The sequence below is a fragment of the Meleagris gallopavo genome, chromosome 1 (genome assembly GCF_000146605.3).
Source record: "Meleagris gallopavo isolate NT-WF06-2002-E0010 breed Aviagen turkey brand Nicholas breeding stock chromosome 1, Turkey_5.1, whole genome shotgun sequence".
Classification (NCBI taxonomy): domain Eukaryota; kingdom Metazoa; phylum Chordata; class Aves; order Galliformes; family Phasianidae; genus Meleagris; species Meleagris gallopavo.
In genome coordinates, this window is record NC_015011.2 from 120,997,711 (window position 1) to 121,024,163 (window position 26,453).

Below are 26,453 nucleotides of genomic sequence, written 5' to 3' on the forward strand. Positions count from 1 at the left end.
ATGTTTCTCTGAAATCAAAGAAAAAACACTTACCTGAGTTTCATAGTGATGTGTATTATTCCATACAAGAAAAAAACTTCCTTAGCAAAGATTTAATTTTGTTGGTTTAGCCCTCTTTGTCCAGCATAGAAAGCTTCATACTTGCTTCAGTTGAGTGGTTAACTTTCCAAAATATATGGTCATATTCTTTAAACGTGACATTATGAAAAATGGATGAAAATAAACTATACCAATTTGGAGAATGGTATGTTGCACTTTTCATAAGGGCTGCTGCTCCTAAGTGGCTGGGAAGATTAACAGATGTTCTTGATAAAGCGTACTTGCTATGTGAAACAGAGCTTTTGGCTGTCTCTCTAATGCAAGGCTACAAAATGTCTGGAAATCAGATTGGGACAGATTATTCACAAATTGCCTTTGTCATCACTCAGAGAAGGACTGTTTCTGGCTTGAAATATTTCATATATATTTATTGTATTCTGAAAACTTCATTTTATTTCTAACTTATTTACAGTTAAACATTCAGAATCATAAAATATGAAGTATAAAATATTTAACAAAATAGATGCAGTTCATGTTGTTCCGATGCACCATAGATTTATGATGAAACAGTAAACAGCACAGGAATTTCCTGACGGTTGTGTCTCTCATTTACCAGGGCAGATCTGCCCTATACATTCTGATCTGATCAGTATGGCATCAAATTCTCATGTCAGAGACCACCACCATTCTTGTTCCTATGTCCTCAGTCTGTCTTCCACAGTTACGTTCACTGTCTGAAATGCAACACTGTAATGTTCAATACATCAGACACCCTCTAAAGTCAGTATATTCAATACTTTTTTTTTTTTTTTAATATAGAATTTCTAGAAAAGAAGAATCAGGTAATTCAGGCAATATGAACAAAAGAGTCATTTATTATATATATATTCTCTAGTAACTTATAATAGTCTCTTGGATTTTAAATGTCTCTTTGCTATTTTCAATGCTTAAAAATTATAATTTTAAAACATTAAATATTGTGTTATGTACATTATGATTTCATTTTTCATTTCTAAACATGGAGCATTCTCCAAGTGAAAACTTGGATTAAACAGAAAACAACTTCATTGACATAGCAGACTTTAAAAGTTCACTTCATACAACCATAGGTTTGACTATATGAAAAATAGCCAAAAGTCAATTTGCTCCTCTACAGGATTTTTTCTGTTTGTTTTTCTGGTCGTGGGGAGAGGGGATTTTTTGGCTTTTGTTTTTGTATAAACGAAAGGACAGATCTGGTCAACACTGTTGCCAGTGTTCAGTATTTTATCTTGTTTTTAATCGCTTACCTATTTTATATAAAATAACAAAATATACAGAGAGAGCTGGATTTGTTACATTAGTTCATACACATAGAGTAAATAAAAGTTTTTTTTTAATGTATGGCTTTGCGAAGGTAGATTATGAAGTGACTTTTGTATTTTATTTGTTTAAAAGCATTTTAAGAGAACGTGTTAGTGTGCTTACAATAGCGGCCATGGTAGTTGAATGTCGAGCCAAGAGTTTAATGCTAGGATCACTGGAGGTCTTGCCTGACACGGCTTCTGCAGCCTTCAGAAGACAAATGTAGTTTATTACAACCTCATCTATCTTAGCTATAATTTCCTGCTGCTGAGTTTCAGAGTTCATGACTTTAACTAAACGCATGCAGGCTTCTGTTAAGCAACAGAGTACTTGAAAGCTGGAAGTCATAGCTAAAAGCATTTCCTCAGGGCTTTTATCAGCCATGGCCATTTTCCTGCAGGCACTTCCCAACTGTCTAGATTCCATAGATAACAGTTGTTTGTATTTAGAAAGTTTAAGGTCATATGTTTCAGGATGTAAATCTTCTCTCTTGCCCATGCTTGCTCGGACCAGTGAGAGTAACTCATTGGCATCCTTTTGTGCTGCAATAAATCCATCAGGCATTGCATACATCTTCTCTTTCATCACATTTATTTGTGTGATTCGTGCCTCAAAGGCCACATCATTGAGATTCACATCAATTTGGCCACCTTGGGTGTCAGCACTGCTCTTCTCGTGTTCATTAACTGCCTCATCTTGCGGGAACTCAGCAGCTTTTGGGGACTCCAAGTCTTTCTGTTCATTTTCACTAGAAAAAGACTGACTGGCTGGTTCTGCGAGCTCACACAGGATCTCCGGTTCGAAGAGACACGAGAGCTGATGGCTGTCTCCATCATCTTCATCATCATTGTCATCACTTCCCCTGCTCAGGAAGCAGTAGCTAAAGGGACCACGACACCTCCAGGTGCTGGTGTCCAGCTTCCGCAACGGCAACGCTCGACACTGCTTGGAGTGCTTCTGACTGGTGCCTGTGCCCGAACACCTCTTACTGTCCTTCCTATCAGTGCTGACATAAACACAGCTCTGGGAGAAACTTTTTGACAGCTTTTTGCCTGGAGAGAGTTCCACCTTTCTCTCGGATCTGGGTTCTTCTCTTTGGGTAATATCCAGGCTTTTCAAGCTGGCTGTGGCTGCCTTACTTTCAACCAGCATCTCAATGCCTGCAGATCCTCCAATGATGCTGCTGCTGCGTCTCAGCACTTTCCTGTTGTGCGGCATCCTGAGGCTTCCTCCTATCATGTCATATGGCCGTAAACTAACTGTTGCCCCATAAGCCTGATTTACTTTGGGAATGTCACAAGAGTCTTGATTTTGACTTGGCACCTTTGATTCTGATAGCATGGATGATAGCATGATGGAGTCAGCTAGAGGCTGTCTAGGAAAAGCTGCAGGCATGCCTCCTTGTCTTCCCTTTTCAGGCTCTGTGAAAGCTACACTAGGGGTAGTAGAAGAGCAGACAGAATAATTAAGCATCACCCTGATAATATTCAGAGATGAAGATTTTAAATATCTTTAATAGTAGGGTAAATTGCTGGTGTTTTCCAGTAGTCTCAGTTTCTCAAAATATTTCACAAAAACAGGCATTTCTAGTTCCTCGTGTCTTTTTTATTTCACTACAATGCCTTCCAAAATCTATCAACAAATTTTAACTTAAGAATAGTTAACTGTTCATCCTATTACACGTTGAAAAAAGGAAATAGAAAATAATCTATAAAACTTTTTACATACTCCTCAACATACGAACTGGTTGCTTTCTATTAAATAATTAGATGAATATTTTCAGTTTAAATACCTTCCTTAGCTATGTCCAAGAGAGCATGGAAAAATGCATTCATGGTAATTTTGGTTTGTTATGTTAGAGCTTTTTGGCAGAGAATTCACTTTTCTCATTCTTGTTTCTAGTTCGTTTCATTTTCAGATTTTCATGCATTCCTACACTACTGCTACATGTGGGCTGCAACTCGAGAAGAGGGAAATGTTTAAAACCCAACAGAAAGCATTTCCAATGCTATCCCTGAAAAACTGCATTTTTTAAAAAACAGTAAGTTCATTAAGACACTTGAAATTGGAACTTCAAAATGTGGTAATGATTCAATATGTACATTATTCTTAAAAGAAACACCTACTATCAGATGCTGAAGTAAATACATACTTGAGATTGACTGTTTCTCGCCTTTACATTTAAAGCTTTTTACTGATACTGGCATGCTTCTGACAATCTGCTAAAATAGCAAAAAAGCATAATAACTGAAGTACAGTTTTTTCTCTCCTACATTAACACACCTTGTGAAGTGATCTTATAATCTAAGAAGTATCCTAGAACTCAAATGAATTTGGATTTTGGAGAGGCTTCCACAGAACACTTTCTCCCCTAGGCCTCTACATAACTATCTCACAAACATTAGATATAAAATTAGGAGACTTATTCTTAACTGTAATGAGAGATTTTTTAAAAAAATAGTATTTGTAAGCAGATCTTAACAACATCTCAACTTATATAAATAAAGTGAATACATACAGTAAAGTCTAATCTCACCACATGCTACAGATTGTTGATGTAGTTTCAGGTAAACAGGATGCAAACATCACACCTAATCTTCAACCTTAACACGCAGCTTTAAGAACAAACACAAGAAACGCTTTATTACTGCTTTACCTGTAGTTTCTTTTATCTTGGGGATCCGATGACATCCTTCCCTCAAAGTGCCAAACAGTGGCTCAGCATTAATTGCTGAATGCACGACAGGCACTGCCATCCTGTGACACACAGCTTCAGGCTGCTGATGCAGGTCCTTGAATGTTGTTCCATGGTTTGGATGAATGGCAGCTCTTTCATCTGCTGGAATATAGGCAATGCCCTTCATCGATGGGTCAGAGATAATGTGCTTAACGTCAGAGGTACAAAGGGGAGATTCAACGGGGGTAGCACATGTGCTACTGCCTGTGCTGCATCCTGCATCCACCGAAGAGCACTGAGAGCTTTGGAGCGAGAAATGGCCTTCGCTTTGCAGAGATGACATGCGCTTAGCCAAGTGATATTCACAAAGTCTAGCCACACTCTGCTCAGCTTCTGGAAGCTTTGAAGGATGGTCATCTGCAGATAAATCGGTATCTTCTGCATCGTTTAGGTCTTTGGCTGAAGACACGGGAGTCATATCTGACAAAAAGTTTTCACCTTGGCTAAGCCCTGGGGTGTCATCTTGATCCACCTCAGGATCCACTTCATCCTTACAGTCAGTTTCTGTTTTACCACGGGCAGGAACTCTTGGAAAAGTCTTCCCGTTCGCTGTTTCTGGGCTTGGCTTATCTGCTGCCCCATCATCGGCACCATACCATCTTTGGCGAAAGGCAGTTCTCTCCACATTGAAAGTGCTTAGGCGTTGACTGTCTCTTGCTGAAATAGTTCCAAATTTAGCTTTTAGATCTTCATCAGTCTCTGCTTTTTTAGTTCCCTGCTTTTTCACAGTAGCGTTCCCATCAGAGGGTGCTTTTCCTTCGCTCTCTGTCATCTTATTTTTCCTTTTACCAGTGCAAGAATATACCAAGGATCCCATGTGCAATTTGCTAAAATAATCAGTGACAGATTTTGTTTCCATGGTCTCTGGCTCCATTTCCATGTTATCTGAATGAAGAATCTGCTTTGAAGGCACAACTTTTGATTGCAGGTCTGCAGCCTGACGACCAGCCAAAGGCTGTGAGGATTTCATGCCTGGCCCTCCAGCCTGACTCTTAGCAATGGGGAATTCAGTCTGCTCTTCCACAAGAGGTTGGTAGCCTTCACTTGTGGTCAAAAACATGCGTGCAGTATTTTCTGAGTGTTTCTGCGCTGCAGCTAATTCAGAACTTTCAGTCATTTCAGAGGAATTTGTTTCATTGCCAGAATCTGAAGATGACTCAGGGCTATATGCTCGCAAGATAGCTACACCTGCAAGCCACAAAAAATAAGAGTCAATTAATGACAGCAGCTGAAGCACCTGCACAAGTGACAAGCAAAGGCGTGTGTTAGAGACAAAAATATTCTTTGTAAAAATACTCTGACTTTATTGCACAGTTCCCAGGACAGGTAGCTTAATAACATTAACAGCAGTTCCAATACATAATATGGAATGTGAAGTATGGAAAATGATGGCAAAAAAAAAAAAAAAAAAAAAGGAAAACCAAAAACCCTCACAAAATGGAGCATTGGATGAGATGGAATGATTTTCAATGAATAAATGTAACTATGGTGAAAGAACCTGAATTGTCATTCGTCTGCTGTTCCTCTGAAGCAGCCAAAGCTTCTAGTGCTTGAAGCGTAGAGACTACAGCATCATCTAGCCCCTTTTCACACTTCCCCTCTGTATTAGTAGGGACAGCATCGATAAGCGACACTGGAATGTCATCGCTGCCTAGATTACTGGCTTGCTCCTTGTCATCTCTAGGCTGCGTTGCTTGATTCTGAGAGTCTTCCTCATCTGAACTGTCCCTGAAGCCAGGTGGAGGAGCAGCAATGGCCATGTTTAAGGTATGCAATAGGAAATCATCTTCATTATCATCACCTTCTGGAGGTGGAAGTGAAGTCAAATCAATAATGTCATCGCTAGAACCAGAAAGGCTGAGAAGAGCAGGCCTATTGATTTCTCCTACCATAATGTCTTCTTCACAGCTTACTTCATCTTCATCTTCGGCATCATCTGTGTTTTCTGCATAACAAATATCATGCAGCAAAGGCTCTTCTATCCCTTCTGCAGCTCCAAATATTTTACCATCATTTATGGTTGCATAAACAGCATTTGTAGCAAACTGAATGCTTTCAGCATCTGGTGACAACTCCAGACCTTTAATGTCATTGGCATTATTAATGTAAATGGCTCTTTGTTTTTCTAGTACTTCTGGACTTTCATCCAAAAGCCTTTCATAGCCAAGAGTCTGGGGATTAATACCATCCAAGTTGTGATCTCCAAATATAAAGGAAACTTTTGCTCCCCTGGGAGAATCCTGTGCTTTCTTGCTAGATTCCAAACCTGAGAGTGACAGTAGTGAAGGCTGATTAAAATTTCTACTTTCTTCTGCTTCAGTGGGGTCTTGCTTGGTCAGATGCTGATCAAATCCGCTTGAGTTATAGGTATTTTCTATGTACAGATGTCTGTGTTCTTTTTGACATAACAGACTTTCAGAAACATCTATAGTTTTCTGTTTAGGATCACCAAAAGACATTTGAGTCTCTTGATCTCCTTCAGCCAGGAAAGTGGTAGTTTTTGGTATGCAGTTCCACTCAGAAGCAAGGAGATTGTGCTTCCCTCTATTTTCAATTCCTGTCACATGGGAGAAAAAAAAAGAAACACTGTGAAAACACAAAGCAAAGTTATACAGTTTTTTAAACAATAACTTGTTAATACTGAGCAATGAACATTCTGAACAGGACAGCCAGTCCACCAAAGACTTCACAAAAACATTCTGAAGCTCACTTTTGCTCTGAGATAAATAGCTATTGATTTAATGACCTAAAGTTTAAATATGACTTTTGTACTTTAGAGCAAAACTAAACCATAGCTAGTACAAATGCCACTCCAGGAGCAGTAACACAAAATCAAATTCTGAGCTGGTTTCCCCAACACTGTGTGTATTCTTATAAAGATATATAACACAGTAACATTCAGAGGGAGCATGCATCTGTTTCACTATACTTACAAAAGAAATTCATGCTATCAAAGGCTGGATATCAGAACATCATAAAGCTGAATGAGTACACTGTAGTGCCAAGTCTAAGGCACTCTCACTTGGCATTTGCATTTATCTGGAGTGCACTGACTTCTGCTTTACATCTGTGATCATCATTATCACACTGTGCAACAAATACCTGTTTCTCGGTTCCCTGCATTTTTCTTGTTGGCCATGTTGAATATGGAACGCCTTGAGTCAACCAGCAGTCTATAGTATCCAGCTGTTAGGCAAGCAAGGTTCATTGCATCTGATGACTCCATCAGTAGAGTAATAGGCTGAGAAGAATATAACCAAGTCTTGGTTAAGGCTGTTCCTTCTCAATCTGTTTACTTGCCAACTACACTACTGCACAGAATCAAAGGAAATTACACTGCAAACGCCACACTGAAAAATATATGATAACTTATTTTCCTCACTACTAATATCAAGCAATACCAAATATTTTAAGGGAAGAACTTATAAAAATGGATAAATGCTCAAAAGGAGGGTGAAAAGAGGACAGAGCCAGGCTCTTTTCAGTAGTGTCCAGTGCCTGGACAAGAGGTGACAGGCAGAAACTGGAACAGAAGAGGTTCCCTCTGAACAGCAGGCAGCACTTTGTGTGGATGACAGAGCACCGGGACAGGTTGCCCAGAGGCTGTGCTGTCTCCTCTTTGGAGACCTCCAAAAGCCATCTGGCCATGGGCCTGGCACCCTGCTCTGGGTGTCCTGTTGGGGCAGGGGCTGGTGATGGACTCACAGGGCTCTTTGTACCTCAATAACTCAGTGGTTTAGAAAAAAACTGGAACTGGGATAAAGTAGAAGTCCAATTGGACATTTTAACAGTTGTCTTTCTGAATGATTACTTTAAGGCTCTGGTTCCATCTTTCTCTCGTATAGATGTATTTTTTCTCACCTAAGAACTGTTTACTATTACTTTGAAAATGCAAAGACTAAAAGCCTGGTACATCAGGGGCTAGATTGTTGCAGTAGTATGGGAATCACTGTAGCTTGCCAGAAAATCAGCTGTCCTAAACCCATGTAAAGAAGTAAAATGGAAAAATTCAAGTTGAAAAAATACAGCAGTGAGGCTAAAGCTATTGATACACAGCTTCAGCACTGAGCATTAAAATGAGATCTTAAAAACTTTCAGTATTTATGACCTTGTGGCACTACTAAAAAGACATGCGATGAAAAAATAAGCTGACAAACAGAGACAAAGAGAAGAGAGAGAGACCCTTAGAAGGGAGGTCAGCACAGAAAATAAACTCAAAGCATTTAAAGAAAATAGTCAGATTTAACAGAAAAAATGCCATGGTTCTGAAAAACTGCATCCGACAGGCTAGAGAGCATTAAACATACAAAATTCGAGTGAAGCATACTCTCTTTTATTTGTTTTCCTTTTGCCACAGTAAAGAAAATAAACTTTTGTTCATGTTTCTACAGACTTTAAGACCAAATGCTGCCAAAAAGCTCAAATTCATTCTGAGGTGGCTACCCCCTGAACTCACGGAGGAAATAAAAGTTTCGAAGTCCTTACCATGACACATAGGTAGAAGTTACACTGTAGACAAACCATTATAGCAGTCACACAGTTTGTAGTGACTTACAGCTATGTGGACTTTCGCAACCTGAAGGCAACTGATTGCAATGGAGCTAATGGCCAAAACATAATTTATGTTCACAGCTTACCACCAGTCTCAAAACTGCCATATGAACAGTTTTCATGGAAAAAACAACGCATTTTGCTTTCTTTAAAGTATTCTGTGATACAGTATGAGGTTCTATTCAACACGTGCTTCTTTCAAAAGAATTCAAAAACAGCTATGAAATTAATTATCAAACCTACAACAGGCTACTTAATATTTTTTTTCTTTTGGGTGAGTACTTCAAATACTGTGAGCATCGATCTCAATTTTGTGCAATGACTGACAGAAACAGATAATCTCCAAAGAAAACAGTGCTGAAAACAGTGCCGTGCATTGTTGTTAATCTGATGAACAGTTGTGACAATTAATTTTTTATTGGCTGCTTCTCCCAAGTGATTTATGGTTGAGAAGACATTACAAGGAATGAAAAGTAAAAGAACACAACTGCTTATTCATTATGAAAATGACATTTATTGGCATACTGAAATCTGGATATATGAACCTGATACCTTAGCGTATGCCAAGCTATGAAAACATCAGTTGAGAGTAACTACCTGTGTGTGCACACATTTACTCTGTAAGAAATTGTTACATTCCATACTCATTCCCCACACTTTTTATATTTTTTTGTCAAATTCAATCCAGGGCTTCCTAACTTTGTAATTTTGATGTCAAACTAATCTCTCTGGGTTTAAGACTGAATAGTTGGAAGGCATGGAGAGGGGGATTTAGATGGGAATATCCATGGTTTGCAATAAGATAGTAACAGTATTATATATAATATGTTAATATAAAATTTCATGGTATATAGTGCCACATTTTATATGCAAGAAGATAAGAATAATTTAATTTCTGCATTACTTTCTCCATCAGAAAGAGGGGATAACAGCCTTCACTCAAAAGGTCTATGGGCTGTGGGTTTAGCACACTATCACAAGCAAAGAAGCCTCATATGCTTATATTGCTAAATACAGTGAAAGAGATGCTGTGTTCCCCAGCCTATAAATTTCCATGAAGTTGCTGTCAAATCTATTAATTTACAGTAGTGTTTTTTCATTGACTTAAATACAGGGGAACACTTTCAGGTCAGTAAGCCTAAAGCATTCAAAGCAAAAGCTTAGTAAAATATCGCTTGTATATGTTTTTTTTTTTAAATGTATATCTCCTTAAGTAAAAAGGCTTACAGAGGACTATTTAGTCCTATGTGTTTTAATAGGTTCTATTTATTTTAATAGTATATTCAAGTTCCAAGTATAATGAGAACTCTTCCTTTAATCTCTTATCATTGTGGTTAATGCTCTACAAGGTCTGTGAAGCCTTTCGCTTCACAATCTAATAGGAGACATACAAAGAAGATCTGGGACAATACAACGTACAAAACTCCAGTCATTGCCACTAAACGCCACAAATGTAAAGTGTTAGGTGGGATTACAGAGAAATTTGATGACTGTAGGTAGAAGAATAGCATCAAATAACGCATTATTAATGGCAAAGAACTTAATTAGAGTTATACAGACTGACAGAAAATAAACTGTCTTTTTACAGGTTATTTCACTGGAAACAACTATGTAATAACATGCAGTGTCCTTAGTAGATAAAACACTGGGTTACATGGGATGCTGGTCTCATACAGCTGGCAATCCTTTAACAGTAATTACATTATTAAGACTAAACAGGCTTCTAGGAGCTCAAGGAACTTCAGAAGAAGTTCAATCTCATCATCACCTCTTCCCACCATGGAAATCAAGGAATACAACAACAAAGCAAATTGCCCAGGGCCAGCCAAGAGAAAAATCAGAAATAGAATGTAAGAGCAAAGCACTCCTGTACATTGTGGACCTCTCAAATTCCTAAGGAGTGCTCTCCATGCACTCTCACCACAAAAAGAGCTAAAAACACAATTTCAGGGTATCGCTCATGAAAACATTTGGAACAGTTAGTACAATTTCATCAAATATTCGAAGAAAAACAACAAAAGCTTTATTTAAAGACATTATATCATCAGAAATCAACAAAAAATACTTACTTTTACATCTAAGACATGCAGCTCAACTCTAACACTGCTTTCGTCTTCTGTAAACATCTCGATCCTGTTCACGTGACTGAAGTCTGCCAGAAGAGCCACCAGGTTTGTTTTGGTGTTTATCACATGACTGATGCCATACCGTGGCCCTACTAACAAAGTCACTTCTGAACGCTTTTCTCCCTGCTTTAGCATAAAAAGGAAAAAATAAAATAAAATAAAACCATGATAGGCACTGCACAGCCACTGCCTTCTTTCATTTTCATGAATCTTCCTTTGCATGATTAAAGATCATTGTATTTTTCTAAGATAAAACATAAAAGAGTATACAATGCTGGTAATTAATTACAAAAAGCAAAGGAATCTGCTCCTGGATATTGACTGTACTGTAGTTTTTAGATGGATAGGTTTTCGATGGATGGATGGATGGATGGATGGATGGATGGAAGGATGGGATTTCCTGCCATTAATCAGAAGTTTCCATTATCAACTGTTTTCCAGAGTAACAGTTTAAGTATTCTTCAGTTAATTGGATGGCATTATTGGCCAAACCCTATTTCCAAACCCTCAGTAAAAATTCAAATTACACCAGCAATTTTATTTTCAACATGAAAAAATAAAAATGATCCATTCAATTTAACAACTACTTTTTAAAATGTACGTATAGAACTTCTAAAGAAAATTTTGTGGTCTACTTTTGCAAAGAGAAGAAAAAAATATCAGAAGAAGAGAAATATTACCACTAGCGTTGCCTTGAAAACACGCCCTCCATATAATCGGAGATCACTGAGGAACTTTAGATAATGCACCTTGGCTTGCAGAGCAGACAGCTGAGGAAAGAGAAACAGGAGTAAGATGTAGTGGTGGAAACCAACACATTACCCAGTTTAAAACAATTAAAATGTGTTAATGTATTGTAAGGAACTGAAATAAGAGCTCTTCAGAGTCTGAAACCAAACCATTAGATGCTTGAAATTCAGATGAGGAAACAGTTTTGTTCTCAAAATTCAAACCGTGGTTGTTTAGTTCAAATGCATTGAGGACTTAGCTATGGGTTACATCAGGGCACTGCAAGAACATCATCACTGCTCCAATGAAGGGAAAACGTTAAACTACTCAGATTAAACATCTGTTCATTGAAGGATTTCAAGGCCAGTCAACAGCTTTCAATTCATAATCACCATCAGTTCTTAAACGTTTATGTACCGATAGAAAGAAAGAGATGAAAGAATTTTATTTTATCAGCTATGTGTATTACATCTTGTTAGGTACTTGCAGCATATGGCATATAATTCCACCTCATTACTGCAATATCCATTTTTTAAAATAAAATTATTCCACTATATTTAGTAGGGAATAAATCTGCAAGCCAAATACAGAACATCAATACATACAATCCTATCATGCAGTATATACCATAATTTACCTCCTTTTTCTCCTTTTAGCGTAAACTACCTACTTAAAAAGAACAAGCTGGAACATATTTTATGAGACTGAATGGAACCAAGAAATAGTTCATTTCACCCAAACAATCTGGAGCCAGAACTTACATATCCCTCGTGTAAATCTTTACATGTGGATTTTATCGAGCTCATCTCATTTTCTATTCTCTCACCAGCCACTGGATTTCTAGTTCAAAAGCTTATTTGATCTCAAACAGCATTTTAAGAGTCCCTAAACTAAGGTTTTCTTAGACTCCAAGGAGGAAAGAATCTGAAGCAGAGAGCAAAGGGGTAATGTGTTCCCCTTCCCTTCAGTAAGTGCTCAATTGGATGGAGAAATACACAGGGCTTGCAAAAAAGGGAGAATCCTAAGAGTTATGAGCTGCCCCTCATGCAAGAGGAAACAAGACCCCAGAGGCTTGTCCTAGCCTAGTACATACAGGTGAGACAGAAGGTTATGATGAGCTCAGATCTTTGTTTCTGAAACTGTCTGCTAAAAAAAAACTGGGTAAGCATACAATGTATTTCCAAAGAGTATATAAAAAAAGAATAAAGCAAAAATAACAAAGCCTGCAGGAAGGCATTATTGCAACTTCTTTTCTAATGAAGAATCAGCACTGAATGCCACTGCCATCATCTGTGATTCCAGCAGTAGTGATGGCTCTCAAAATAAAACTGAACATACACTATTATGATAAATGAAAAGTAGTCGGCATTATTCAGCTTTAACTTCAGCAGTACTAGAGACATACAGTGTTCCATTCAAAAAGATGACTTTTCTCCCTGGACATTATAGATCAAACACAAAGATCTCCAAGCAGGATTTCTGCTGATCACAATGAACCTTAGCTGAAGCAGCTGAAGTCTGGGGCTTTTCCTGTTCAGAAACAAAGTCTCATGGAACAGGACACTGCTCATTTTGTGTCTCAGTTAGTCACTCTTAGGTTCTGTTTATTGTCAATGGAGAGAAATAGGCATTTCTAGGACAAGTAATCTGACCTATTTCTAGTGCCTAATGTGGGATGGGATGAGTTGCTCCCTAAAGTGCCTATTTTCTCTCTGTTGACTACGAAGAGAGACTAGTTGACTTACACAATGAAACCTCTGTATGGTGTCTAAAACCAGACACAGAGCTATGCATGCAACAGTGATGAGTGCATTTCTCAGAGACAATGTCTTCCACACTTCTTTCCAGCTGAAATGAAAGCTTACTGCTAAGAAAAGCATTTTACAATAGCAAGGGTGGTCAGTTCTATAAGGAACATCATCTATACTGCTAGGCCTTGGACATTAAACATATCTAATGGAAAACAGCCCTAAAAAAGCATTTACACTGGCCTATAGGTTAATGCGTTTCAGATCAGAGCAACAAAGAGAGAACAATAACGTTCTAACAAATCTGCCATTAATAGGAAGCCCTACATGAATTAAATACATATATATCTTTATCATACCTGAAGTGTTAATAATCAGTTTTCTGGCATTCTCCAATTAAGAAGATAGTTTAGCTGGGGTATAATTAATTATTTTTAATTGTTCTTGGCTATGCTGTACTGAGCACTGTAAGTAAAATTGTCTATGTTCTCTGAAAATATAATGGCTAGGTGTTTCTCTAAAGGATTAATTTTATAGGTTTCCCATGCATGCCACCCCTTCTGTTCTTTAAAAACATATTTTCCATTAAGATGCAAATGCAATACCTTTTTACCCGGAGGAACTAGGTTTTGATTTGCTTTGACAAGGTGTGAAAGCGCTTTCTTTATGTTCTTTTCTTTCATGCTTTGCAGCACAGCAGATGGAAGAAAAGTCTCTAATCCCCATTCTTTTCTGCAATAAAAGGCATATATTTAATTTCACATTCTTGTGATGATTATTTATCTAAAGACTGGAGACTGTGATGACAAGTGAATGAACTCCTGTAAACAGGAGAGTTAAGTTCAGAGTTTTGCAATAATGCATTATTTTCTATATTCAAACTATATGTTACTTATGAAGATGCTATAAAACGTATTTTATCTCTTTTACATCATTTCTCTCTCTTCCAACATACCATGCAGAAAAGAAGTTTACAATTTGTATGTTTAAAATCTAGACTTTGTTAAACCCCAACTAATTACATAGGCAAGCGCCATTATGGAACTGTTGTATGAAAAGTAGCAAAAGTTGTAGAAGAGTTGTAGAAGACTTAACAACAGTGCCATATTTAATTTCATTTTCTAAGGTTTTAGAACATGCAAATCAGCCAATCATTGTTTTTATCACTTTGCCAACTAGACAGCCTGTTCCCCTCCTTTTGCCCAGTTGCTTTTCTACTTGATGCACCCCTTTTGACAGAAGGCTGACTCTTCACTTGTAAGTAGTTTTTGCTGATTCATTAATAGGATATAATATAACAGCAGAACAAAAGTTGTTGCTTGTTTTTATCCTAGCAGATATACACAAATCTGCACTTTGGATTTTCTTCTTTCCTTGTAGTTCAATACACATAATGCCTAACCTCACCTACAGAGTCATGAAGATAACATAAAACAAATGCCCACTGGATTCTTCTGTATCTAAGAAATCTTTCAAATGGAATCTAAGGCCCCATAGTCTTATGAACCAAGAAATCAACTGAATCTCTATAATAATCTACTAAAATCTTTGGATTCAGGCTACATAAACTTAAATCTGACCACTGAAAGTGTGTGAATTAATCTTATTTACATTTATAGCCTATCACATACGCCTAAATGTACGATTAAATGGTAAAAGTACTGTCCATACTTACAGCTCTTAACCCACAAGAATAAATTTCAGTAACGAATAATGAACTTAAAATAGGTGCACTCCCATCGGAATATTAAAGAACCAAACAAAGAATCTGTGAACTTCTCCAAATGTTTCATTTTTAAAGATCACACTGTATCCTCAACTTACTCTATATATTTGAGGGAGATTTTCTGAGTTTGCTTGGTGGTCACAGTCGCAATATACATTTGTAGTGCAGCCAACCGCAGGGCAATGTCATATTTCAGTTCTGGTCCAAATCTTTCCTGAACCACATCATTACAGCTCTGCCAAGGAACCAGTAGAGGGAGCATCAAGTTCAAAAATGTTGCAATAAAATTATAATCCATTTTCTTAAACACAGTGTGAAGAGAAACCCTGAACTCAGAAACCAGACCACGCTGAAAGTAGAACTGCTGCTTTCAGAGATGTCAGATGCTCACCTGGATAAAGGTACTTCCTCTGAGGAACTGAGTAATCTTCTTTCATGAGTGTTAGGAGGGTGCTAGGCTATCTGGGCTCAGGATAGTAGAACTCTGTCTGGTGAAATGCCCAGGAGAAGGACCACATTGCTCATACACCAGTTTTCTCATCCATTTTACTGGAAGTCCCTTTTCAGACACTATTTCTGTCTGATATTATAATACCAGAAGTAAGTATAAGCAATTATTTTGGCTTTACTCTTTTCAAAAGCCAAACATATTTTGGAAAGACATCAAAGCTTCACTATTTGGCAGGACTTAGGAAGGAAGGGAACTTTGCAGATGATAAAGATTTATACATTCCCCAAGTGCATTGGCTTTATGCAGCAAAAATATAACCCAGGGCTTACTGCAGCCACAGTTTTGTATATGAAGATTTATATATATATGTATATACTGAGTACAGTCATCTTTTTAATGCTTTTTGTTAGCAATGCCCATGCTTTCTCTTACCTGTACATAAAGATATTCAAAAGCAACTGGATCTCTTCTTAAAAGATCAATGGGATCCTTTGGGACAAAGCTAATCCTGAAAAGACATCTCATCTTATGCGAGCTTGGCCTCTGAGTCACCTAGGATAGCAGAATAATCATAATATTGTGTCAATTCTTTATGTGCGATAGTCTGTAGTCATGGGCACTGACCCTTCCTCAACAGAAACGTGGTAACAAGAAAAATAATTCTGCCCAACAGCAAGCTTTATTATGGGCTCCTTATTAAATACTGCACATCAGAATATCATATATATAATATATATATAATCTCATGGAAAGAATAAGATTTGCATAGGCATGACTGCCTAAAGTAACGCATTCTCAAAGCAGTGGAATTCACTTATTTAAAGTCGAAGTGAAAAGAGTGGAAAAAAACAAACCTTAATGGTAACCAACCCAAGTAAAATACAAAGCGAGGTGACCTTCAGCAGGATCAAAACACTTGTGAACTAGAAGGGTGATAAGGCTTTTTAGGAGAGGTCACATCTTATTTCTCAGACCAATTGGCAATACAGGTAGGCAAAGTACAGCCTGGTAGCTATTACTCTCACATCCTCTTCATTGAATCACAGCATGGATTGAGTGGGAAAGGACTTCCTCCCAGTCTGTATTCATATCTGGGATTGCCTCAAACCAAGTGCAACACCTTACTATATTCTAATGTGACCAGTTTTCAAGAGTGTCCAGATCCCTCTGGATGGTGTCTCTCCCTTCTGTTTTGTCAACTGCACCACTCAGCTTGCTGAGGATACATTCAATCTCGCTATCTATGTCATTGATAAAGATATTGAAAAGCACCGGTCCCAAGACGGACTCCCGTGGAACACCACTTGTGATCAGCAACCCACTGGACACAGAACCATTGACCACAGCTCTCTGGCTACAACCATCCATCGAATTCTTTATTCACTTCATAGTCTACCCTTCAAATCCATCTGTCGCCAATTTCGAGATAAGATGTGGGACCACATCAAAAGCCTTGCACAAGTCCAAGTAGATGACAGCAGCTGCTCTTCCCTTTCCACTGATGCTGTCATCCCATCACAGAAGTTCACCAGATTGGTGAGATACTATCTGTCCTTGGTGAAGCCGTGCTGGCTGTCAACTCCTCAACTTGTATGTGCCTTAACATGTCTTCCTAGGCACAGACATGAGGCCTGCAGTTCCCCAGGTCTTCCTTTCTCCCTTTCTTGAAAATGAGAGTGATGCTTCCCTTTTTCTAGTCACCGGGGACTTTGCCTGACAGCCACAATTTTTCAAGTATGGTTGCGTCCTGGCAACCATATACGCCTGTTCCTTCAGAACCCTGGGATGCATGCCATCTGACTCCATAGACTTGTACATACATATTCAGCCTCTTGAGATGGTTTTGGGCTCTGTGCCTATACTGGTAGGGATAAGGATTTCACTTCCCTGAACCCCACTTAGAAGCTCAGGGATATGAGAAGTGTGAGAAGCCTGACTGACCATGAAGAGATGGATGTAAAGAACTTGTGAAGTACCTCAGCCTTCTTCATATCTGAGGAGGCTCTTTCCCTTTTCATTTATCAGAGTACAGCCTCCTTAGCATGTGTCTTCTGCCCAGTGCATCTAAAGAATTCTTGCTGTCTTTCACAGCCCTCACCAAGTTCAATATGATATTCACCTTGGCTTTCCTGATCCCATTCCTACACATCAGGTCAACATCCCTATATTCTTCCTTGGCCACCCATCTCCACTTTCACTGCTTATACTTTTCATTTTTTTCCCTTCAGCCTGACCAGAAGGTTCTTGCTCAGACAGGCTAGTTTTCTGCCTCATTTGCCTGACTTCTCATTCTGGGGGATGGAGAGCTCCTGTGCTCTTAGAAAGACATCCTTAAAGTGCTGCCAGCTCTGTTCTTTTCCTTTGCCCGTAAGGTGAGTTTCCCAGGGGATCTCATCCTACAATTTCTTAAACTGCCTGAAGTTTGCTCTACTGCAGTTCAGGATCCTGACTTTACTCTTTGTCAGGCCTGCGTTCCTCAAGATCACGAAGTCAACCAGGACATGGTTGCTGCAGCCCACACTGCCTCCAATCTTAACTTCTTTAACGACCTTTTCTGTTGTTTTCTAGCAGATATGTGGCTGGTTGAAATTTCCCATTAGAATGAGAGCCTGTGAGCACAACTGTTTTAATCCAATACAAAATTTGCAAGAAACTGTGTCTTTTCAGTTTTCCTGAGTTGTTCTGGATTAAGATACCTACCTTAGAATTCTGACCAAAACAGATCTCCCATTACTTAAGAAGGTAAAAAAGACTTCTTTTTCTGTTGGTCAGCACAACTGTTTGCTAAGAATATGATACAGTAATCTGGACATATTCACTGGGCACCATCAAAGAGCTAATAAATAATTGGATGAAAGAGTAACAGTCCAATAAAACTATTGTGAGCCATGGTCAGCAGCAGTGCTATAATAGCAAATTAGAGTATTGCTGACTTTACAGGAACTTCAAAGAAGAAATTAATGAAGTTTATGTAGTTTATTTAATTACGTTAATGTAGTTTGAAAGTTAGAGTACTTTACTATCAGCATCTTTAATTGGTAAGACTATACTTTTAAAATTCTCCAGTGGACAGTCTGTACTGCACTAACAATGTTCTGAATGTATGTTTATCGCACATTGTCTCTGACCTCATTCCCAAGTATCCAGACATAGTCTGTATGTATAAATAAAAGCTCAGGATGGGATTTTCAAAAGCTCTCTGTGTTGGTTTACTCTGATCCCTCTGATTTCAATGGGAATTTTACCATTACTTCAAAGAGAGGCAGCTAGGCCATAAGAGCCAGCACTGAGTACTCCTGGACATTGTGCATTCATTGAGTAGCTTGTACCACAGAAAAAGAATGCTAACATGGCAAAGCTAAATGCTTTTAAGTTAGAAAACACTAGAAAGATCATGAGTGGCTGATCTGACTTCCTCCATACCGCTGCACAGAGTGTAGTTATATGATCGAGGGAATTCTGACATTTAAATTAAAATACGGTTCTCCTTCTCTTTTAAAAAATCCAGTTATATATATATTTTTTTAATTTAGGTGAAAAAGTTAAAAATACAAGCATTCTCCTGACACACAGAAATGGCATGGAGAATTTCAGGCTAAACAGCCTGGCCAAAAGGAATAGCAGCTGAAATCAGGGCTGTCTGCTGGGAATCATGAAACAACTTTACGTCTACCCAGAACTGGCCTGTCAGCAGCCTGATTTGCCTCCCTGACTTAAGAAGAAAAGTCACAACAGCATTTTCTGAGTCACAGAAATGACATAGTGTCACTGCATAACCAAGACAAAAAGCTTCATCAGAAGGAGTATCGTTTCCCATTATCCAGATACAGATCTGCATAATCAGACAGGAATCAAAGATCAAAATATGCTTTTAAAGGAATTTTGGCAGACTGGGGTTCTCAGAACTATTACAATGGATTTGCCAGCTATTGAGAATGTTCATTAGCTGTGACACATACGATACGAAGAATGGCCTTGGTAAATATTTTAAGTTTGATCTTTTATGAACTTGTTAGTACATTTTAATGGCCCAGTGAAGCAATGACATGAGATGCCTGTGTAGCAGAAAAATAATTATTCCATGACAATTTGATTCTTATAGCCATATGTAAATACTGCCACTATTTGACAGACTATAACAACCTAAAAATCTTGCAGTTCACTTGAATAGTTAAAAGTTATTTAATATTTAAATGTACTCATTAACAAGTGTCTTTAATATCTTTCACATATAATCCCACAAACCTGAGTTAGAGTCTCCTGTTCATGTAGCAAAAGAAGTTTTGTTCCAGATCCTTCCACTCTTTGCTCCAGCATCAGTGAAAAGTGTTCAATACACTTGATGGAAAGCTTTTCTTGCAGTGTTAAGATGACATCCTAATTCACAAAAGATTTATAAAATATGCTTTAGTATATGAAAAGCTTGGGTCCAAGTTCTTCACACACTCAGTATGTATATAGCTTAGGGTGGAAGCCCAGCAATTACAGGAGAGAACGGTTGTATTTCATGCATGTTCTCTGTGAGACATTAAGACAACACCCACATTCACCATGGGAAAAAACTGATGCCTTTATATTCAAACATCCCTAGTATCATATATGTATGCAAAAAAATACATACACGCAGTGAAATTACAGCTTTCTTGCAGCTTAATATGCAAATCATACTTGTGTGGCCCTTAAATCATACCTCTTGGTCTCTCTGTACATAGAACCTCTCCATAAGAAAATGAAAGAGGGTCTTGTCACTCTGCTCTTTACTTATCACAGAATCACAGAATGGTTTGGGTGGCAAAGGACCTGAAAGCCCCCCCAGCCCCAACCCCTGCCATGGGCAGGGCTGCCCCCCACCAGCTCAGCTGCCCAGGGCCCCATCCAACCTGGCCTTGAGGCCTCCAGGGATGGGGCACCACAGCTTCTCTGGGCAGCTGGGCCAGCTCCTCACTGCCTTCTGAGTAAAAGATTTCCTCCTAACATCTAACCTAAGTCTCCTCTATTTTCTTTTAAAACCATCCTCCCTTGCCCTATCACTATCAGACCATACAAAAGGTCTGTCTCTCTCCTGTTTATAAGCTCTTTTTAAGTACTGAAGAGCCGCAATGAGGTATATCTGGAGCCTTCTCTTTTCCAGAATGAACAAGTCCAGTTTCCTCTCTTATTTTTGATAAGGCCACCAAAGAATATAAAAAGAATTTATAAGTCCAAGGCAAAAATTAAACTAAGGCCTTTCTTTGTTCTTACTGCATGTTGCTTTTCTTTTGAAATCCACTTATCGATAGTTGTGCTTCATGAGTATACTTGAGTTTAAAACACTGATGGAAAATGTGACGATACCTGTGCCAAGCAGCAGCTCTGAATTCAGGGATCAACTGAAGTCATAGTATAAAACCTATTTCTAAGCAGTTTTTATCATTTTTTTTTCACATTGGCTTACATCAAAGGGGAATCAGTTTGAGAACAATTGTTTCTGAAAGAACAGCTAAACAAATCTCAAAACACATTTAACCGATCTGTACTTTGCTTTCACAGAATGCTTTGTAAATATACCTAGAGTGTTATTTCATCTGGTAAGGTACCTTCTGCTTTAATGAATGCAGTAGCAAAAAGAAATATATAATAACCTATCTTATAGTTTCACATCATGCTCATAAAAAGATTAAAGCATTTCAATCTAAGAGATTTTAGATATGCGTAAGTATCCAGATGGATAGGATTTACTAAGGAGATCATGCTGAATCATAACCGAAGTGTTTTAAAATAAGTTAGGAAGATTAATTGATCAATTACAGTGCGTTTATTGAAAATCAACACCACGTTGATGGAAGGATGAAAAATGTATGTAGGAGGATGGGGGAAACTCTGTATGCTGTTAAGAATAAAAGACAGTATTAATGGATAACGAGCAATCACTCTAAATAACAGAGGTTAATATTGTGCTGTTTTTACTAAAATGGAATTTATTGCTTCTACATTAAATCTACTTAAACTCCCGAACGCTGCCTAAATACAAGAGGTGTAACAGTAACTTGAAAAGACATAATATTAAAAGTATTCTATTATATGCTGGTAATAAGACACTTACAGTGCATTGTTTGCTGCTAACTGTAAGCAGATTAAAAAATAATTATTCCTACAAATAATCAGAATGACTAAGGTCGAAGCAGGCTTCAAGATCAGTACAGCTTGGTCATGGAATCCACATTTGGTATCTTCCAGTTAGATATATGATCTTACAGTACATGACACAGCCGTGACAGAGTCACCAAAAAACTCATGTGATTGATAACCAAAGACTGGTCTTTGGAGGCAAAATATCCTGAAACAGATTGGTTGCATGCTTATAATATAAAATACTAAAAAGTGGGCTCATAGGAAAGTGGGTTCATAGGCCTTAGAAGGGTATGGAGACCTCAATATCTACATAAAACATGACTTAGAATTTTTCACCCAATCAAATTCTCAAAATGACTGAAGAATTTCCTTGTCTCACAGCTGTAAAATGGAGGTTTTTATCCATTCCTCGGATTCAATTTATGCCTCAGGTATATGTATGAGCTACAATCAGAAGTTGCAGACTGTTCTTATGTGGAAGTTCAATAGCTGTTTTGCCCTTTCACCTGAAGACTGGAGTAAAATGCCCTGTGTTTAACTCAGTAAATCACTCTCCTTGCCGTTCCAATTGATTAAGCATACTACATAATCACAGTGAGCAGAAAACTAGCCTTTCTTCAAATATGCATAACATTACAATCTCTGAAAGCCAGCAAAACCTCGCATGGCAGTTGAAAATTACATCCTCAGCCTCTGCTGCTTATTCCCACCCATACATCTCTCATCTCAGTGTCACAAGGTGCATGCTACTGTGCAGTGACCTGGATTTGGTAGCTGATCTGGGTTAAACTAGCTCACCCAAACAAAATCCTTGAGAGAATAACAGCATACGCTAGTCTTGCTGCTTACTACACTACTCCATGGCACTGCCAAACACCAACACTGGCTCTAGTTTAGGAACCTACAAGAAAGAGTGTCACAGACACTCCCCGGTAGCCTGGATTGCAGGCCAGGGCTTCACCATTTTATTTCTCTATTTGAAAATTGTTACAGAAAGTTTAGATGACATTAAACTGAGATAAGCAATTTATGACTAGCGTAATCTTAAGTATCCCATTCCAAGTTCACAGGACGGTAAGCTAGATGATATTCAATTAGCAACTAACATCTTAATCTTTTAAGATCTTGACTTTTGCTGACAAATCATACTAAATATTTGGCAGTGTATCAAAGTGGCATGTCCATGCAATTTTAATTGGACTCCACTCACATTAAAACAATCACTCTACTTTTTCTTTATTGACAATACAACACATTTTAAACAGCTGAAAAATGGACCAAAGCCTCATTATTTCTTAGCTGTTAATTCAGCCCCAGTTGAAGACACTATTGATTTTGTTCTTTAAGCATACAAAGTAAAAAATAACTACTGAAGGTCTTGCAAGACAGTTAACGAGCATTCTTAGCATTGCATATCAAGCCTACCTTTATTGAAGTGCTGCAGTCAAAACGGAAAGATTTGGTTTGTCCATTTTCAAGGTACACCTTCAGAACATTTGGCATGAAAAGAAGTGAATTGTCCTTAACTGTTTCCTGCCAAGCAAATTAGTGAATCATATTACACCACATAACAAGGGAAATAAAAATGCTGTTCTACAAAGAATATCAATCAGATGTAAAGGTAACATCCGAAGATAAGTTTGTTGAGTTTAATTTATAGCAGAATTCACAAAGCCCTGCAAGTGTCCAGCCATTACTGCGACTAAATATGACAATTCATAAAAAGGATGTTAAAATAAATAGGAAAAGGAAAAAAAGCCTTTTTGTTTAAAAAAAAAATTGCTTTTGAAAAAATTTAGTATCAATTCATGTTTGGAATAGAGCTGGATAAAGATATCAGTGTGGAAAAATATTCTATGCCATTATAACATGAGCCAGCAGTTCATGTCTGAGAAGGATCTCAGTGCCTCTCAAAACAATGCTCATTTTGCTGGAAACAACTTCAGGCTGGTAAAACAGATCTCTAAGAGGTCCCTAAGGTGGCGTTAATCTGGTTTGCTGACATGCTACTTGCCTTGAATTTATGGTATCCTTTATGCATTAAAGAGTATAAAGAAAGACATATACATGCTATCATCACAAAATGCCTTCTCTAACATTTTAATTTTGTTTTAAGAAGGGACAAGTTTTTCACAATACTATAGGCCCAGTGGACTTCAAAAACAGACCTTCTTGAAACTTCAAATACAGAAAAGCCCTCCCCTTTGTAAGCCTATCACTCCTGTTCCTATTCCTGCCATATAATTCCCTCACTTTCTAGCCTGAAAGCATACCTTTGGATGAAATGCTCAGTCCTTCCTAAGCTGAAATAGTTGAATACTCACCGACACCTGGCCATTGATTATTACTTCTTCTGAGAATCGCACTTTGACAGGATTGGACTTCAATCTTGCCTTTTTTGCAGCACTAATAAAAGCTGATTTAGGAGACTGGAAGGAAAAATGATGACAAAACAGATCACATAAATTCAAGTTAACACCTATCATTAATTTTTCAGTTTCTCCCTGTTTCTCATACTCTGGGAACTCCACATTTACAGCAACGCTTTGCACACCATTCACTGAAGAATAGAAACGTAGTCAAACCATAATGCTTCCAGAAATAACACACATGCACATACATACAAGCAGTCACTGATGTACTTCATGTACTGAAACGTATCCTGCAGTCAGACTGCAGCAAGGAGAGGAGCTCCTGGTGTATGCACAAATTCCTTGTAGATCACTGTAAAGCAAACTTGTCTGCATGAATGAACACTCTTCAGTGAGCAGTGCGCGATCTTTCCTTCAAACACAGAATGAGAATTTTTTTCTTAAGCCTGTCATCCACTACACACAGTTATAAACACAACTTCTGCAAAAAAAAGTGTCTGAGAGCTCTGCAAGAACAGTGGCATCTCATTATATAAGCTCACTTTGAAGCAGAGATTAGAATCACCAAGAGGCACATGTAGGCTTCTCCTGGAAGTATCCCATACACAAACCTCGTAAACATTTTGTGGGACCTCAGCGATTAAAAGATCAGATGCTTTCCAAATTTTCTTCTGTGAACTAGTTAACTTTTACCTGTGACCCTGGAATCACCTGAGATCCAAATGTTCAGCCCTTGGAAAAAAACAACTCTCCAGTAAAGAGGGGTTTGACTAACAACTGGCATATCTGACCAATTTTTGGTATTCACAGTAAAAAAGATTTCCTCTTCATTCTCAGGTCAATCACAGATACAGACCTTCTGGCATTGCCCAACTCCATAACCACTGTAATAGATGATGGAAGCAATTCTGGCCTTGTTGAAAATCACTGTGTTCCTTGAGGCCAGGTTTTGGTGTATCTGATGTGAACGAGGACTTTCAGAATTTTTTCCAAACTTATAGGAAGTGGCTTTACTAGTTTTGAATACTGAAAATACTAACTCATGTTGGTCTGCTTATGAGAAATTATAGCAGGTATCAGTGGTGATGATCCTGAAATAGCTTCCTATTATCAGTGCAGCGTGGCAGCAGTTCTCATAAACACTGAAGGTCTTGTTCACCATCACTCAATTTTTGACTTCACTAATAATCTGCAGGAGTGATGGAGTAGTTCAGTGCCCCTTGTTCTTGTCTTCACTGATTTCTATTGAGAGACAGATGAAGAAGTGAAAAAGTTTATTTATTTATTGTGATGGAGAAGCTTTGTTTCTAGATACTGTCAGGAGTAAGTCTTTAGCTTATTTCAGAGTGCCTCTGATTTATCATCACGTTGAATATATGCTAGCTTTTACCATAAGCTCAGCATCAAGCAGGATGAGCAAGGAATAAAAGATGCTTCACTGTCCCAAGAAAAAATCACAGTCATCTGATATATCCCAGAAATATCACAGCCACCTGACAATTGCTGGAGTGCAAAACAGAACCAGGAATTAAAAATGAACACTTCTTCGTTTCTACAGTTCATTCTTACCTTTTCTCTAACTATGTCTACACGCTTTTAACCAGTAAATGATAGAAAGTTTAACCCCAATATCAAACCAAGCTCAGTTTCTAAAACCAGTGTTAAAATGTAGAAGGATTGTAGAAGATTAGAAACAGTAATAGGAAAAAAAAATGTTAAAAAGAGTCAGTGTTTCAGGATGTGAGTCAAAAAACAATACACTTCAAGAAGAGACAACATAGAAATGCTAGACTGCTTACATATTATAGTCTAGAGATTAATTCCTAGAAAGACTCAGGTTACAGTAATACCATGACAAATATAATCACACACATGCCTTGTCTAATTTCCCTCCTCCTCATTTAATCCCTTCCTGCAGTGTGCATAGGAGATATTCTACATGGCATCCAATAATGGACTACACCCTGTCTGCTCATGCTGTCATGGAACAGCACAGCTACCTGAGTTGGCTAACTGGCTCTCCTTTGCAAGGGCAAGGGAAAAGGAGTGGCTTTCACTAGCTCTTCTTGCTGGAAGGGGCTTTTTACAGCTTATCACAGGTGGGTCACCAGCCTGGCTTCTCTTTACAGGAAGACTTCCAAATTTTCTTCTAGATTCTGGCGAGGTTATTCCCATAGAACAAATATAGCAATCTGGTACGTGGCGTTGTCATCCTTTCCTTCTGCAATCTCAAAACTCACTTGCAGAAAGCACAAACACTTACATTAGTGAAAAAATAGGGATTGAAAATTGACCATTGATGGGGAGCCCAAAAAGACTGCAAGGTTGGAACATATCTGCAATTCCCTGGAACTCCTCTGAGTCATGGGTTTAATGTGCATTAGTGCACAGCCAGAGAAGCATATCGTGGTCAGGTACGAAATGTGCAGCTTCCCACCCTTTTCACTTCTGCTGACGTTTCCTCCTGCATGTGGTAAAGGGGCTGCGACTCAGGCCCCTTGCCAGACAATCTGAGTAAG

At 38.2% G+C, this 26,453-nt stretch overlaps 1 protein-coding gene across 2 annotated transcripts in view; it reads right to left on the reverse strand.

The window, feature by feature from the left end:
* Positions 1-439: 439 nt before the first annotated feature.
* The window catches only part of FRMPD4 (FERM and PDZ domain containing 4), a 124,756-nt gene continuing 98,742 nt past the window's right edge, over positions 440-26,453 (reverse strand). Inside the window, exons 5-16 of one of the 2 annotated variants that reach the window (XM_031557462.1) lie at positions 23,887-23,991; positions 22,988-23,095; positions 19,697-19,828; positions 15,884-16,003; positions 15,099-15,235; positions 13,880-14,006; positions 11,478-11,567; positions 10,741-10,923; positions 7,223-7,361; positions 5,619-6,677; positions 4,040-5,308; positions 440-2,813 (exon numbers count right to left, since the gene is read on the reverse strand). In XM_031557462.1, the coding sequence (XP_031413322.1) occupies positions 1,462-2,813; positions 4,040-5,308; positions 5,619-6,677; positions 7,223-7,361; positions 10,741-10,923; positions 11,478-11,567; positions 13,880-14,006; positions 15,099-15,235; positions 15,884-16,003; positions 19,697-19,828; positions 22,988-23,095; positions 23,887-23,991 (4,821 nt within the window). In that variant the 3' untranslated portion in view covers positions 440-1,461. Of the gene's footprint in view, positions 2,819-4,039; positions 5,309-5,618; positions 6,678-7,222; positions 7,362-10,740; positions 10,924-11,477; positions 11,568-13,879; positions 14,007-15,098; positions 15,236-15,883; positions 16,004-19,696; positions 19,829-22,987; positions 23,096-23,886; positions 23,992-26,453 lie in introns of both variants that reach the window. The other variant, XM_031557465.1, reaches the window with a different exon arrangement.